This window comes from Crinia signifera, chromosome 1 (assembly GCF_055691185.1).
Source record: "Crinia signifera chromosome 1, ASM5569118v1, whole genome shotgun sequence".
NCBI lineage: Eukaryota > Metazoa > Chordata > Amphibia > Anura > Myobatrachidae > Crinia > Crinia signifera.
The window spans coordinates 196816802-196831695 of record NC_139217.1 but is presented as its reverse complement, the minus strand read 5'-3'; the positions used below and the strand labels follow the sequence as shown (position 1 = coordinate 196831695).

General features: G+C 42.3%; 1 protein-coding gene across 2 annotated transcripts in view; it reads left to right on the top strand.

Annotated features, from left to right (window-relative positions):
* Positions 1-14894, top strand: part of CCSER1 (coiled-coil serine rich protein 1) — an 873181-nt gene that overhangs the window by 276142 nt on the left and 582145 nt on the right. For both annotated transcript variants that reach the window (XM_083179106.1, XM_083179105.1), the window contains exon 4: positions 2936-3026. In XM_083179106.1, the coding sequence (XP_083035232.1) occupies positions 2936-3026 (91 nt within the window). The remainder of the gene's footprint in view (positions 1-2935; positions 3027-14894) is intronic.

Here is a 14894-nt window from a genome sequence, read left to right as displayed (position 1 = left end):
TTACTGAAGTTGATTTCCAGTAAAACCATATTGTGATCACTGTTCCCTAATTGTTCAATTACTTTTGTGTTTGAAACTAAGTCTGTGTTATTTGTTAATACTAAAGGCCCCCATACACTACGCCGACTTGTCCTAAGGACAAGTCGGCCTAATGTTGGCCCCGACTTGCCCCTGAGCTCCCCCAGCAGCTCCTGATATGATTTGGCACTTGATGTGCCATTTTTTTACATGTGATAAATCGGATTGACATGTAAATCCGGGGGAGCTGTGGGAGAGCAGGGCCTGGGGTAGCTTGCAGGCGGGGGGGTCGTCAGGGTCCGTCTGGGGGAGCGGGGACCAGAGACCGGAGAGCAGGGTCCGGTCCATGTGTGATGAAAGAGGGTAGTCACCTAGCGGCAGGAGAGGTGGCGGGGAGCGGGGTCCAGTCCAGCTGCAGGAGGGGAGCACGTCCAGCTGAGACAAGGTAGCGGCAGCTGCAGGCAAGGAGCACGGCGCATAACAGAGTCCGGGTAGTGGCGAGTGGGAGAATAGGAAACATCCTATTCAAAAGACTGGACGGGCAGGGCGGACGCTGATTGGCTGAGCTCTCAGCCAATCAGCGTCCGCCCAGTCTTTTGAATAGGATGTTTCCTATTCTCCCGCTCGCCGCTACCCGGACTCTGTTATTATGCGCCGTGAGCTCCGTGCTCCCCGCCTGCAGCTGCCGCTACCTAGTCTCCAGTCCACACACTAGCTCACTACCCCTCCTGCAGCTGGACCGGATCCCGCTCCCCGACACCTCTCCTGCCGCTAGGTGACTACCCACTCTCATCACACATGGACCGGCGGACCCTGCTCTCCGGTCCCCACGCCCACAGACCAGCTCAATGCCGGCTGCACATAAGATTTATCTTATGTGCAGACCGTCTGATCTCCAGATCTGATCCGATGCGCACGGGACCACGCATCAGATCAGATTGGATGTCATACCCTACACGATTTGGGCAATTTCACCCGATGTCTCAGCCCGATCCTCCAGAATCGGGTGAAATCGGGCCCAAATCGTGTAATGTATGGGGGCCTTTAGTCCAAGAGTGCCTCATCACGAGTTGGAGTTTCTACCGTTTGTGTAATAAACTGGTCTTTAAGTAAGCTTAAGAACCCATTGCTTCTTGCTGATTTACCTGTTTCATTTTCCCAATCAGTGTCGGGTAAATTAAAATCCCCAATAATTAATACCTGACCCTGATTTGATGCTTGTTTGATTTGGTTTAAAATAAGAGACTCTTCCCTTTCGTTTATATTTGGTGGTCTATAGCATACCCCTATTATAAATTAGTTTTTTGTTTTTTTATTATTGTCGGTTATCTCTGCCCACACTGTCTCCGAGTTGTCTTCTTCCAGGTCTGTGCTCATATTTTTCTCACATGATGTTAAGTTTTTATTTTACATATAGGCACACACCCCCGCCCCTTCTATTTTCCCTGTCTTTCCTGTAGAGGTGGTGTTACAAAGCAGATCCTTGAAATCTCAAATGGCATTTATAACAGATATTACTTCCAGTCTCTTTAATATAAAGACCCCAGATCCCTGTTTACTTTATAATGCACACCTATTTTACGAGACAAATTATGCTACAGTATGTTACATGCTATTATAACATCCACTACACTCTTTTCTCACTGAAAATGTAATGTCACACTATTCAGGCTGGGCAATGGATCAGATCCAATTGCTTAGCAGTCAAATCTGGGAAATTGGTATGCAACTTTTATAACCTGGGTGCAGGCCCCATAGATATAGCACCTCTTGCGCCTACATAGTTTTGGCCATGGTTGGGTTATTGCTACCTTAATAAATTACATAAGGAAGGCTGACGGTAGGGATGCCACCAGTCAGAAGACTGATCATCAGAATGAGCAGAATCCCGACCGCGGTTATGTAAGTATATCCTCTCCCTCCACCCGCAAACTCTATCTCTTCATAAAAGATTTCTAACGCTCCCCCCAGAGTAACCCCTATTCTCCACCCCCACTTTTTTACTGGCTAACCCTAACACTACTTCCCTGCAGTCTTACCTTAACCCTTCCAAGTGCCATTGCAGCCTAATGCTAAGAGTCCCCAGCACATTTTCATTTGGGAAGTTAGTTCCAGCATCGGCATGCATGGGATTCCAGACTTGGGATTTCTAATGCTGGCATCCCAATCACTGACATGCTAAATGAATCCTTCCTTATGACTTCCTTATCATAACGTAATCTGTACATTTTCCTAAGATATTTATTTATATACAGTTTCTTATATAGCACAGCATATTCAGTTGTGCTTTACAATTGGAAACAACAGTGATTAAACAAGCTGGGTGATTAAACAAACTGGGTAGGTACAAACCAACATGGAAGTAGGAGGGCCCTGCTCGCAAGCTTGCAAACTATATTTGGGAATATATTGTTTTTATTTCCGTATTATGTACGTTTTTGTGGCCATTTCTATTTTCTTTTTCTTCCTATAGGTATTCTATTCACTTCTCTTAATTTTTTTTTAAATTTAATTATAAAAACTTTAATGTTTGCTAGTAGTCTGACATGGTGGGCTGATTTTTTTATATTTTTTTTTTTGGGGGGGGGGGGAGATTCAGTACAGTAAGTTTTCAGCACCTCACCTCACCTGGGATTTACGTGTTTACACAGACACATCTGTCACAATGCCTTTGAACACAACTGTAAATGTAAATATAACCTTATTACCATATATTGTCCCCAAATACATATTATGTAATTTTCTGATGCTGATACCTTTTTTTGCTGGTATAAAATAGTGTGATGCATCTGTTTCCTGAAAGATTTTTGTTGTCACTTTGATGGAGCCCCAGTGGCAGCGTTAATGCAAAATCTGACTATTCGTAAAATGTGTGAGGCGTTTGGATGTTTTATCATCTTCTTGTCTCTCTCACCAGGATGTGTTAAACAATTTGGGGTCTTGTGAATTGGATGAAGATGATCTCATGCTTGACTTGGAGTTTACAGAAGAGCAGCAGCTTCGGCGAGGTAAGCAGATTAGTAAAAGGGATTTCTTACTGTGTTGTCATTGTATGTGTTCCACAATCAAAATGACATTAGCTAAATAGTCATCTAGTACATAGCATATCATTTTACAGTTGGCTCAGGATCAATAAAAAGTTCAACCATAATAGTCTCATCTTTGCGGTATGCTCTGATTCAGATATACAATTGCAGCTGCAATCCGGTACGCAGCCATAATTTCTATTTAGGCACCAACTGGCGCCTTTACAAGTCCCAGTGGCTGAGTACAAAGAGATAGTGTTGTTTCTAGGTCAGTTGATTATCGAAGTTCTGAGTAGGCCTATAGTCGGGCAGCATGGCCGGTTGAAGGTGCATATGGGATGCGTTTTTGACACCATTTCTCCATTACTGCCCCAAAGACTGCCAATCACTTTGTGAATAAATCCTCTCTGCAATCTCCATTGCAAAAGCATTGTGGCACATGCGCAATACTACTTAGGAGCATGCGCCATCAGGTGATAAATGTTCAGCTGCATAATAATTGGTTATGCAATGGATCTGTATCAAGCCAACAGTTTGTACAGATGTTAGCGCACAACTGGGTACAATATTATAAAAAAATCTACTTGTATTGCTAGAGCAACTAGTACAGGGTAGAGTCTCCCGTATCCAGAGATCTCTTATCTGAAATATTCCGAAAATTGTGTTTTTTTTGAATATTTCTGTTCCCCCTGTCCCTTTTTTCATACTTACCTAGTCCCCTGATGTCCACGGCGGCCTTCAGGAGCTTCTTTGGTGTCTTCAGCGGTCCCAGGAGTGCTTTGCGCGGGTGCACAGGGGGCGCCTGTGACGTCAATGGCGCACCTGCAAGCTTGTGCAATACACTCTGGGACCGCTAAAGAAGATCCTGAAGGCTGCCTTGGATGCCGGGGGACGCAGAGGATGCTGGGGCACGCCATGGGACCTTCGGGGGACCAGGTAAGTATGTTTAAAAAAACAAAAATGCTCGTGGTCCTGAGCATTTCGGATAAGGAATACTCAACCTGTATCAGTTTCATAGTAAGTGCAAAGAAAATATCATTGTTTTTTAATGACGAGTCCTGGCAACTATCTATATGAACTGACCATCTCCCATCTTCATAATTTACAGGCGATTAATGATTAGCATTTCTGCTTCACAGCAGTGCAGTCATGACTTTGATTCCCACCATTACCCTTTCTGTGTGGAGTTTGTGTATTCTTCCTGTGCTTGTGTGAGATACCTTCTACAATGCAAAAATATAGTTGTATGTTAATTGGCTCCTATATATAAAAAAAACCTGTGTAACTGTGTTTGTGTATGTGTTTTTAGGCAACTAGATGGGCCCACCTTATCTGCCATCAAATGTTGTTTCTAAGTATAACTGCACTGAAAGACATAATGGTCCACTTATCTTTTGTTGCACTTAAGGAGAAATGACCGGTTTTGGAGAAGTGGGTTCTCCCTTTCCTCTACCTAGAGCCTGATTAAGATCACATTGGGCTGTATGGAGTATAAAGGTTTAGTGACTCTTGACAGCTACATTTGTCACCAAACCTTGCATGTAAACTGGGTAAGAGCAATACGGGGGCTCCCTGTGCCCCCTAGTCAACTTATGCATACATAAAACTTAAGCTTACCGAATATATTTGACACTATTTAAAAGCCCGTCAAAATTTACTATATATAGTAGTCGGATGTCCGGCACTCAGTAGACCCAAAGACAACTTGAACGGGTGCCCACACTGCATAGTATAGAGGCTAGGTGTGTGGCACTCACGTTACTTGCAAGTAGTAGTGTAGGACACAGCATTAATATGAACGTTTCGGTTTTAATACTGTCTTCGGGAAAGATAGATAGATAAATAGATAGATAATATCTAGGATATGGTGCTAAACATATAATAGTAATGTATTTGAGCTTAGTTGAAGCTAAACCATCATAGAAAGATTGTTGCTAAGTCAGACTACAGTCGGTAACCTTATACTGCTTAGAAACATGCAGCCTTTGCTTTGGGCACGAGGCTGCATAATTTGCATTGCTTTACACCAACAATGTACTGCAAGGCTATCTGTCATGGCTCTGCTCTTTGTGCGGGCAGGTAACAAAGCATCCGTTCATGGAACGTGAGTGCTCTATGCAGTCAGAGCAATAACAGCAAGCGACCAACTTAGACAAAAAAATAAAGTTTGAAAGTACAAATCGTGAATGCATGTTTCACACTGAGTTTGACTTTTAGAACAAATGGGCAATGCTGGAACACGCCTGCTGTCTGAATAATCATGATCAATATGTGGAAATGTTAAAACTAAAGGATACTTTTCACTTCATTAGTCAGCAGCTGCAAAGCAGAATAATGTTCTATTATTATATTATCAAATGTGTTTTTTGTCCAATTACACATTTTACAATGCGGCAGTAGAACGCTCAAGTGTTATTTTGATTTTCACAATTTAAACAGTTTCTTTTTTTCTTCCGCTAATATGCTCTCACATATACAGTGAATTGCAATAAAATGATTTTTGCCTCTGACATAAATATATCATTTACCATACAATTCTGAATTTTTCCTTATTTATTCTTTCATGGCAGAAAAATGAATGGTTTCTTAAGTCTATTCATATAGAGCTATTGCTCTTTGCTACGTGCCGCACTATGTATTCAGCGGCTTCGTACTTGATTCTTGTTTGCTAAGATTTCGCTTACTGGAACTCATGTAAAACCACTTAATGGATTCACTTAGTGTAGCAAATACAATAACATGCTTTTATAATAATGTTCAAGAACTTGTGCGCCAGTAATGGTTTATTTTGCGAGCTGTGAGATGCCAGTGTCCCCATCCAGAATTCAGACGTCTATTAACTTAAATTTGTTTTCCTCACACATCCACTACTGAGTTAATACTGATTTGCCTGGCTATACCGTAGAGTGATTACTATGGCTGGAACCGGTACAGAGTACAGAACAAGTAGGGAACACTCTTGCCGGGAGTAAAGCAGCTATTTTATACAAAGGTTCCTGGCAGACTCATAGAAGCACTCACTCACACACACACATAAACTGTCACAAGCAACAAAATTCAGCATGTGGAAAAAAAGAAAGTCTATTAGGTTTATTTACTAAGATGGGAGTTCTATATAAAATGGGATGTCGCTATGGCCAACAAATTGGATTATATCTATTATTTTCTAGAACAGTGGTTCTTAAACTTGGTCAGTATATTCTGATCAGGCACATTTGTTGGTCTTGGAAGCTTGGATTTCCTGCACAGATTATATCACTTTTTTCTAGAATTCTGTGCTGTGCAAATTAAGGACAGTATTCACACCATGGTTGAGAAGGCTTAAGTCCTACCCCACAGTCTATCTAAAAGGGTAAGGGAATGTAGAGTAGGTAGCCTTGAGAATGAATATGAGTGTTATGCACAAATAAACTCAGCTATTCTTTAGAATGCATTATCCATATATATTGTGCATAAAATGTACCCTTCTTATTTGCTGTTGTGTCTACAATAGATAGATGCAATGCACCTTATTCACAGCACTTCACTTTGTCCACATTTTGTTATGTTACAGCCTTATTCCACAATGTAATACATTTATTTCCCCATTAAAATTCTACACACAACACCCCATAACATGAAAAAAAGGTTTTTGGAGATTTTTGCAAATTAATTAAAAATAAAAAAACTAAGAAATCACATGTACATACAGTAAGTATTTACATACTTTGCTCAATACTTTTATTGATGCTTCTTTGGCAGCAATTACAGCCTCAAGTCATTTTGAATATTATGCCACAAGCTTGGCACACCTATCTTTGGGCAGTTTCACCCATTTCTCTTTGCAGCACCTCTCAAGCTTTATCAGGTTGAATGGGAAAACAGCCAAATTCAGAACTCTCGAGAGATGTTCAATTGGATTCTAATCTGTGCCCTGACTGGACCATTCAAGGACATTCACAGAGTTGTCCTGAAGCCACTCCTTTGATATCTTGGCTGTGTGCTTAGGGTCGTTGTCCTTAAGCCACTCCTTTGATATATTGGCTGTGTGCTTAGGGTCATTGGCCTGTGAAAGATAAACTGTTGCCCCAGTCTAAGGTCAAGAGCGCTCTGGAGAAGGTTTTGCTGCATTCATCATCTTTACCTTTAGCCTGACTAGTCTCCCAGGTCCAGCCACTGAAAAACATACCCACAGCAAGATGCTGCAATCACCATGCTTCACTTTAGGGATGATATTGGCCTGGTGATGTGAGGTGAGTAGTGCCTGATTTCCTCCAAAGATTATGCCTGGCATTCATGGCAAATAATTCAAATACTAATGGGATTTTTTACTAAGGAGTGGCTTCTGTTTGGCCACTCTACCATACAGGCCTGATTAGTAGATTTCTGCAACTGTGATTGTCCTTCTGGAAGGTTCTTCTCCCTCCACAGAAGAATGAGGTACAGAGTACAGAGTACTGACAGAGTGACTATCAGGTTCTTGGTCAACTCCAAGACTAAGTTCCTTTTCCCCCAATCGCTCAGTTTAGACAGTTGGCCAGCTCTAGGAAGAGTCCTGGTGGTTCCGAACTTCTTCCATTTATGGACGATGGAAGCCCCTGTGCTCATTGGAACCTTCAAAACAGCAAATATTTTTCTAAATCCTTCCCCAGACTTGTGCCTCAAAACAATCCTCTCTCGGAGGTCTACAGACAATTCCTATGACTTTATGCTTGGTTTGTGCTCTGGCAACCACTGCCAAGTGTCGCACCTTTACATAGACAGGTGTGTGCCTTTCCAAATCTTGTCCAATCAACTGAATTTACAACAGGTGGACTCCAATTAAGCTGTAGGAACATCTCAAGGATGATCAGTAGAAACAGGATGCACCTGAGCTTCATGGCAAAGGCTGTGAATAGTTATGTACATACGATTTCTTAGTTTTTTTATTTTTAATAAATTAGCAATAATCTCCAAAAATCATGGGGTATTCTGTTTAGAATTTTGAGGTGAAAATTAAATAAGTCCATTTTGTCATAAGGCTGTAACATAACAAAATATGGAAAAAGTGAACAGTTTCTGAATGCACTGTAACTTGTGTAGGAGAAAGTGCTTTTAGAGCAGGCAATTATAATTTAGCCTTATGCACAAGGAACCATCTAAAGGATTAACACAGAAGCATTGACAAGACTAGAACAAGGCCTGATATGCGAAAAATCTGTTTAGAAAGGACAAAAGACTAGAATAATTCAGTCATTTATCACATTGGCTTTCCAGTAGCCACCATTGAGGTATTTGTATAATAACAGTGAAAATAACTCTGAGGACAGAGGGACTGATTGAAGGGTCTAAAGTGAGGCAGTCTCTGCTTGCAATTATTATTATTATTATAATTTTATTTATAAGGCGCCACAAGTGTTTCGCAGCGCCGTACAAAGGAACAATACAGGGAGACAAAACTTGGCATAACATTGAATAAATAACAAAAATACAGTACAAATAAAGAGCACCACAGTTCAATACACATTACAGCTTAAATGTAAGTAGTGAGGACCCAATCAACATACAACTAGAGGCTTGAGGCCAATGAGGTTGCAATCAGGTGGTGTTTACCTGCTCGCTAGGCAATGAATATATGCTGCTTAGCAAGGAAGCCTGAATCATGCCCTTAGTTGTTATATATACTTATGTAGCACACATTGGCCCTTATTCAGATCTGATTGCAGTACAAATTTGTTCTCAAAATGAGCAAAACCATGTGCACTGCAGGTGGGGCAGATAACATGTATAGAGAGAGTTAAGGCCCCCATACACTAGCCGATTTTGGTCAGATTTCAGCCAGATCAGTCGGATTTGGCCGAAATCGGACCAAAATCGGCTAGTTTTGATGTCCCCTCAGATCCGATGCGCGGTCCCGTGCGCATCGGATCTGCGTCGGGTGGTCGGACCTGCTGCACGTCCGACCACCCGACTTGGGACCTAGTGGGGCGGCGAGGTGGTAGAGGGAGCAGGGGGGGCTGGGGACGCTGCGGGGGACACAGGCGGCATAGAGCCGGGCAGGGGGAGCCGGCGGGAGCTGTCAGTATTGAATAAAAAAAAAAAAGCCCATACAATGCATGGGCGGCCTGTGATTGGCTGAGCGCTCTCTCAGCCAGTCAGCAATTGGCTGAGAGAGCGCTCAGCCAATCACAGGCTGCCCATTCATTGTATAGACTTTTTTTTTCTAGCACTGGCAGCTCCCGCCGGCTCCCCCTGCCCGGCTCTATGCCGCCTGTGTCCCCCGCAGCGTCCCCAGCCCCCCCAGCCCCCCCTGCTCCCTCTACCGCCTCGCCGCACAGACACTGTCCCCCGCAGCGTCCCCAGCAGCGGGGGACACAGACGTGTCCCCCGCAGCGTCCCCAGCCCCCCTGCTCCCACCAGCTCCCACCTCTGTAGCCCCCCCCCCCCCCCTGCTCCCCGGGTTTTTTACATGTGATAAATCGAGACGATTTATCACATGTAAAAAATGGCACATCAAGTGCCAATCTAATCAAGCTCCCCCGGGGAGCAGCCGGGGAAGCTCAGGGGGAAGTCGGGGGCGACTTGTCCTAAGGACAAGTCGCCCTAGTGTATGGGGGCCTTTAGATTTGTGTGAGTAATACCCCGTTCTCACTTACGCAAAAACCCGGGTTTTTGCCAGGGCAAGCAGTAATTTCCTGTGTCCTGTCTCAGTGTGAAAGGGTCTTTGTGAAATTCCCGGGTGTTATGCCCTGGGAATTACACACGGGTTTTGTGCAGGGTTTTTCCTGGGAAGTACACGGGTTTTTCACACATGATGCCAAAAAACAAGCTCATTGGAGGATGTAATCACGTGATATGTGACAGCCAGCCAATAAAAGCTGGTTTTTAAACAGCCAATCACAGCAATTTGTACAAATTTCCCAACACCCAATCAAATTCCATACACTTGTTGGAAGGCAGACCATGAAAAGCAGTGTGAAAGGGGCAGACTCTGGAAATTCCCGGGTCTGAGGTGCAGTATGAAGGGGGTCTGTTGAGCTGAGAAGCTCTGTACCCCGCCAAAAATCCGGCAAAAAAAACCCCGGGATTTTGCAGGGGCAGCAATGAGAATGCAGCATTATTTTGTTTCTGTGCAGAGGAAATACTGGCTGTGTTATTTTTACACTGCAATTTAGATTTCAGTTTCAACACACCCCACCCAAATTTAACTCTCTCTGCACCTGTTACATCTTCCCCACCTGCAGTGCACATGGTTTTGCCCATTTGGAGAACAAATTTGTGATCAGATCTGAATAAGTACCCGTATGTAGAATATGCATTTCTATGGCAATGTGAACATTAGGACTGTGTTGCACTATTTGCCACAGGATCAGGGAGGATAGTCTACTCTCCCAGGAGGCCAGGATATCTGACAATAATTTGCGGTTGGTGGGTAGCCATATACAGTATGCTTGGATTCGTTAATGTTGGAGTCTAGTTGGGGGCAGTATCTATAATACAGGCCAGGGATTGTACAAGTCCCTAAAATTGAATTAAAAAAAAGAAAAACTTAAGCTGCAACATAAAAAGGGCTGCTAAGGTTAAAGCATCTTCATTTAAATAGTCTTGCCAATAGAAATGCTGTTTTGTTCTACAAAATATGAAAAAGAAAATTACCCGGAGTGCATATAAAGTTGCAGCTTTATGCTTTGGTAATGTGATTAGTCTGAAGAGCACCAAGGCCACAAGCTACTGAGAGTTCGCCAAATGAAATAAGGCATTTTGCAATGGGACAGTGTTGTCAATTACGAATTAATTAGCTAGTTACTAAATGATTTTGCTTTTGATGAGCATACAGTGCATGGAACTCATTTGCTGAATTAGGAACTCCTTCAGAGCCTTTTAATTATATAGTGTAATTCATTCCTTATTAATTTTAAAGGTGAGAAGCTCTGCTGAGCCAAGATCTGTAATGTCTGCCTGTGATTCCTGTCTATGCATATACAGTAAATAATACACGCTTGTAAATAAACTGACTTTATCAGCTCTAGAACTATAATTACTCATTAATGTTATATTTCACTTGTGCGTTTATGGACTTGTGGTTTTTTTTAATGTAAAAATAACAATGAAGCCAAAATTAGCATTTGTGAACTGTTTCTGCAACCTGATATTTGTGAATGATTATTGTTTATCTTTTATACCTTACAAATATTGTTAGTGTGGTATGGGTAATGGGTGTGCGGGGCCCTGGGCGACTGCCACGTCCGCTCTGCCTTGCTCATACAATGAAGTTTCTGCTACCAATAAGGTACTAATATATTAACAGGAAACAGCTGCTCTTTCTAAAACAAAAGTTGATACTGTACTTACTGTATATCTGCTTTTATACTTTAATATGCCCCAGTGTTACCCATTTTTTCTAGAGATATTGAACTGCGTTTAGGGTTGTCACTATGTTAAAATGAAATAATTAGCCATACCAAGCCATCACTATGCAAAGCCATCATGTACATGATTCCACATAGACAAATAACTAGAAGGCAGAATTTATGTAGTGCACTCAAAACTATAAAGAAGTTCTTTTTTATGGTCATGGCAGCCCAGCGAACCCATTGCGGCCATTACTATTACTTCATATATTCCTTTGTATTCCCACAATAACAGTATGCAGCTGAAGCTACAGTAACTTTGCCAGAACACTGCTTGCAAACATTCTTATATTTGTTTTAAAAAAGAAAATACAATAATTAACTTTGTAAAATATGTGCATTCACTTGCTATTCCACATTTCCATATATACTGTACTTCAGGCATTTGTTTAATCTGTTTGTTACATAAAAACAAACATAATTTTTTAACAAGAGTAAATTTGTAAGCTGTAAAAAGTATCTAAATGTATTTGGTCTTGTCAAATACTTTTGTATCAAATGTACTTTGGCAAAATGAAAAATTCAAATTTTTATGAAAAACAACTTGCAAATATTGGGGATGATGCAGAGTAATACCAAACTAAGCATAATTGACAATTGAAAGAGTTGCTAGGAAACAATATTGTTATTTAGACCAATCCGCAGAGCATTACATACCAGACACTTTTCCATCTACAAGCCGGGTCGCACCCGGGATTTTGTACCCGGCTACAACCTGGGTGTGACCCGGCTTGTGAACCCATTCACCGTGTGGGTGACGTCATCGGGAGGTGGAATCGGGGAGGCGCTGGGAGATAAGAGCATCTCTTAGCGACGGCTTTTGCATTGTAGTGAACTGACCTGGGTCGCATCGACCCCGGTTACCCGTTTACACTACACAGTGACCCAGGTTGAACCCGTGTTCAACCCTGGTCGCTACCTGGGTAGAAATGCCAGGTCTCACGACCTGGGTTATTTCTACAGGGAGCGTTTCCACCTGCCTAAAATCCTGGGTTTTGTGCGCTCCCGTGCAAAAACCCGGGATATTTAGGGTAGTGGAAAAGGGGTATTATTCCTACGTACTTCGGGCAGTATTTTGCACCATTTTGTTATGTGCAAGACATACTGTACATTCCTAAATCATCTAGTGCCGTTAAGGTTTCCATACACAGAACAATTATTGTATGCAATATCGCATCTCATCGCATTGCATAGGTTTTGCAATGCGATGAGATGCGATCTAGTACAAAAAGTATGTGCAGCACATACTTTTTGAGCTGTGCGATGAGATGTGTGCGGGAGCGCGCATCTCATTGCACATAACAATTGTACCGTGTATGGGCACCTTTAGACTAAATAAGATATGGATGCAATTCTTATTTTTGCATTTGGACGAGGTGTTTTCTACAGTACTTCTCATGCCTTGTGCTGCCACAAAAGTGGTCAGTGTGGATTAGTGCCCAGAGGGCCTTATTTAACTGTTGCAGTTGGAAGCAGCAGTGATAGCGCTGTATGGTAATTCAGCAGGAGGCATCTATTGCATCCCGACGGTAGGAATGCCATCATTCACAATATCGTTGCTGACATCCTAACTACTGCCAGGAGTCTGGTGCCAGAATCTCTACATTATCTAGAATGCTGGCAACAGAATCTAAACTGCCGGGATGCAGAATATTAGTATATGGGGGAGGTTAAGCTGGGATAGTGTAGGGTTAGAATTAGGCACTAGAGGAGGACTTAGGTTAGGCTGTGGAGGGGGGGGGGGGGGGGGTAGGGTTATGCTTTAGGGAGGGAGGGTTAGGATTTGTCTGTGGTGGAGGGGTGTTTTGGCAGCAAAGTACAGGGGTTAATGTTTGGCAATAGCAGGGAGGTTTAGGGTTTGATTGGAGCGTGGGGAGGCAACATTGAAGGGGAGGTAAGTATACTTACCTGACCCCTGTCAAGATTCCCTCCATTGGCATGCTGTATTCTGAAAGTCAGCATCCCCACCAACTGTTATCCATATTTATCCCTAAGCAGACACCAACTGCTGCTGTAGTGAATCGACCTGTGTCCTAAGACACGTACAACGGATCACTTACTTACAACTTGCGGCACCAATAATGATGCACAAGTCACTCGTTGCAGAGGCCAGGAAATCTCCATGCAACCACGGCCTCTCTCCTCCCCCTACACACCAGTAAGATGTCTCTAATTGTAGAAACAGAGGCTGTTACTGCTCCTTCCTTGCCCCTAAATGGAATCAATGGTAAATCATTGACACTGTATCAGGCAATTGTCTGAATATATGGGATAAGGCAGAATAAGATGGACAGCTCTTTTATTGGACAGAATACATGCAGGGAATTTTTGAACATGCTTCCAGAGGGATGCCTCTCACATGGGCAATGTTTTACCACCCACACATTTGCATATGCTATATAATACTTTTATGACATTAATTAAACCCATTCAGGAATATGCATGGTTTCCAGCTTCAATGAAATATGAAATATTAGTGCATAGGCCACTTGTGTTTGTGCATCAATCTAGCCAGCATATAGCTTCCACTAGACTGCACTCCCTTGCTAACTTGCAGGAATGACATATGTTGATTACTGTCCTTCTGCCTGGACAGACTTTTTTTTTTTTCCAAAATATGTTTTATTGATCCTCACATATTGCAGTTATTACAAACAGTAGTCATAACAGACTTAAAAGTGTTAAATGAGGAACAATCCTCCATTTTCTAATTTTCCACAAACATATACAAACAATGACCATAGAATGTCCATGAAATAAAGGGAAACTTAACATGGCAACTCCGGTTAAGGCATAGCGATGGTTGAGCATTGATACGTGATCAGCATCACCGTATATAAGATGTAAGCAGTGTTGGTCATAACTGGGAGTTACCAAAAATAATCGGTAATATAAAAGACTGGTCAGAAAACAAAAATGAAAAAAATATAAAATAAAAACAAAACAAAACCAAGCAAAAATTTTAACATTAAGCAGTAGTAGCAGGTAAATAACTAACTAATAGCCCGTTCCGAGATCCAAGCCATCGACCCATCCATGGACCGATCCAGCCGTCCAGCAAGAGATATAAAGGAGAGAAAATAAGGTGAGTAAGAAATAGAGGAGAGGGATATAGAAAGTAAGGGTATGTGGATTGTGACACCTAGATAGCGACAGGGGTTTTATTTTGGAGAAGCTGTAAATTATACCATGAGGTAAACTTGAAGCATGTTTGGATTGCCATTTTAGTTTTAAGGGGTAGGCTCTGGATGTATTTGTCCCAGCATTGAAATAGGCCTGAAGTCATGGATTCTTTGTGGAGAGATGCCTCCAGCCAATCCATAGTGAATAAGAAGAGTAGTCTAGATGTTGCCATCTCCAGGGAAGGGGCTGAAGCATGTATCCATTGCTGCAGAATGGCTTTCCTGCCAACAGCTGACAGGATTACCAGAAGTTTTTTGTCATATTTTAGAGTGGAGGTCTGGTCCGCGACATATCCAAA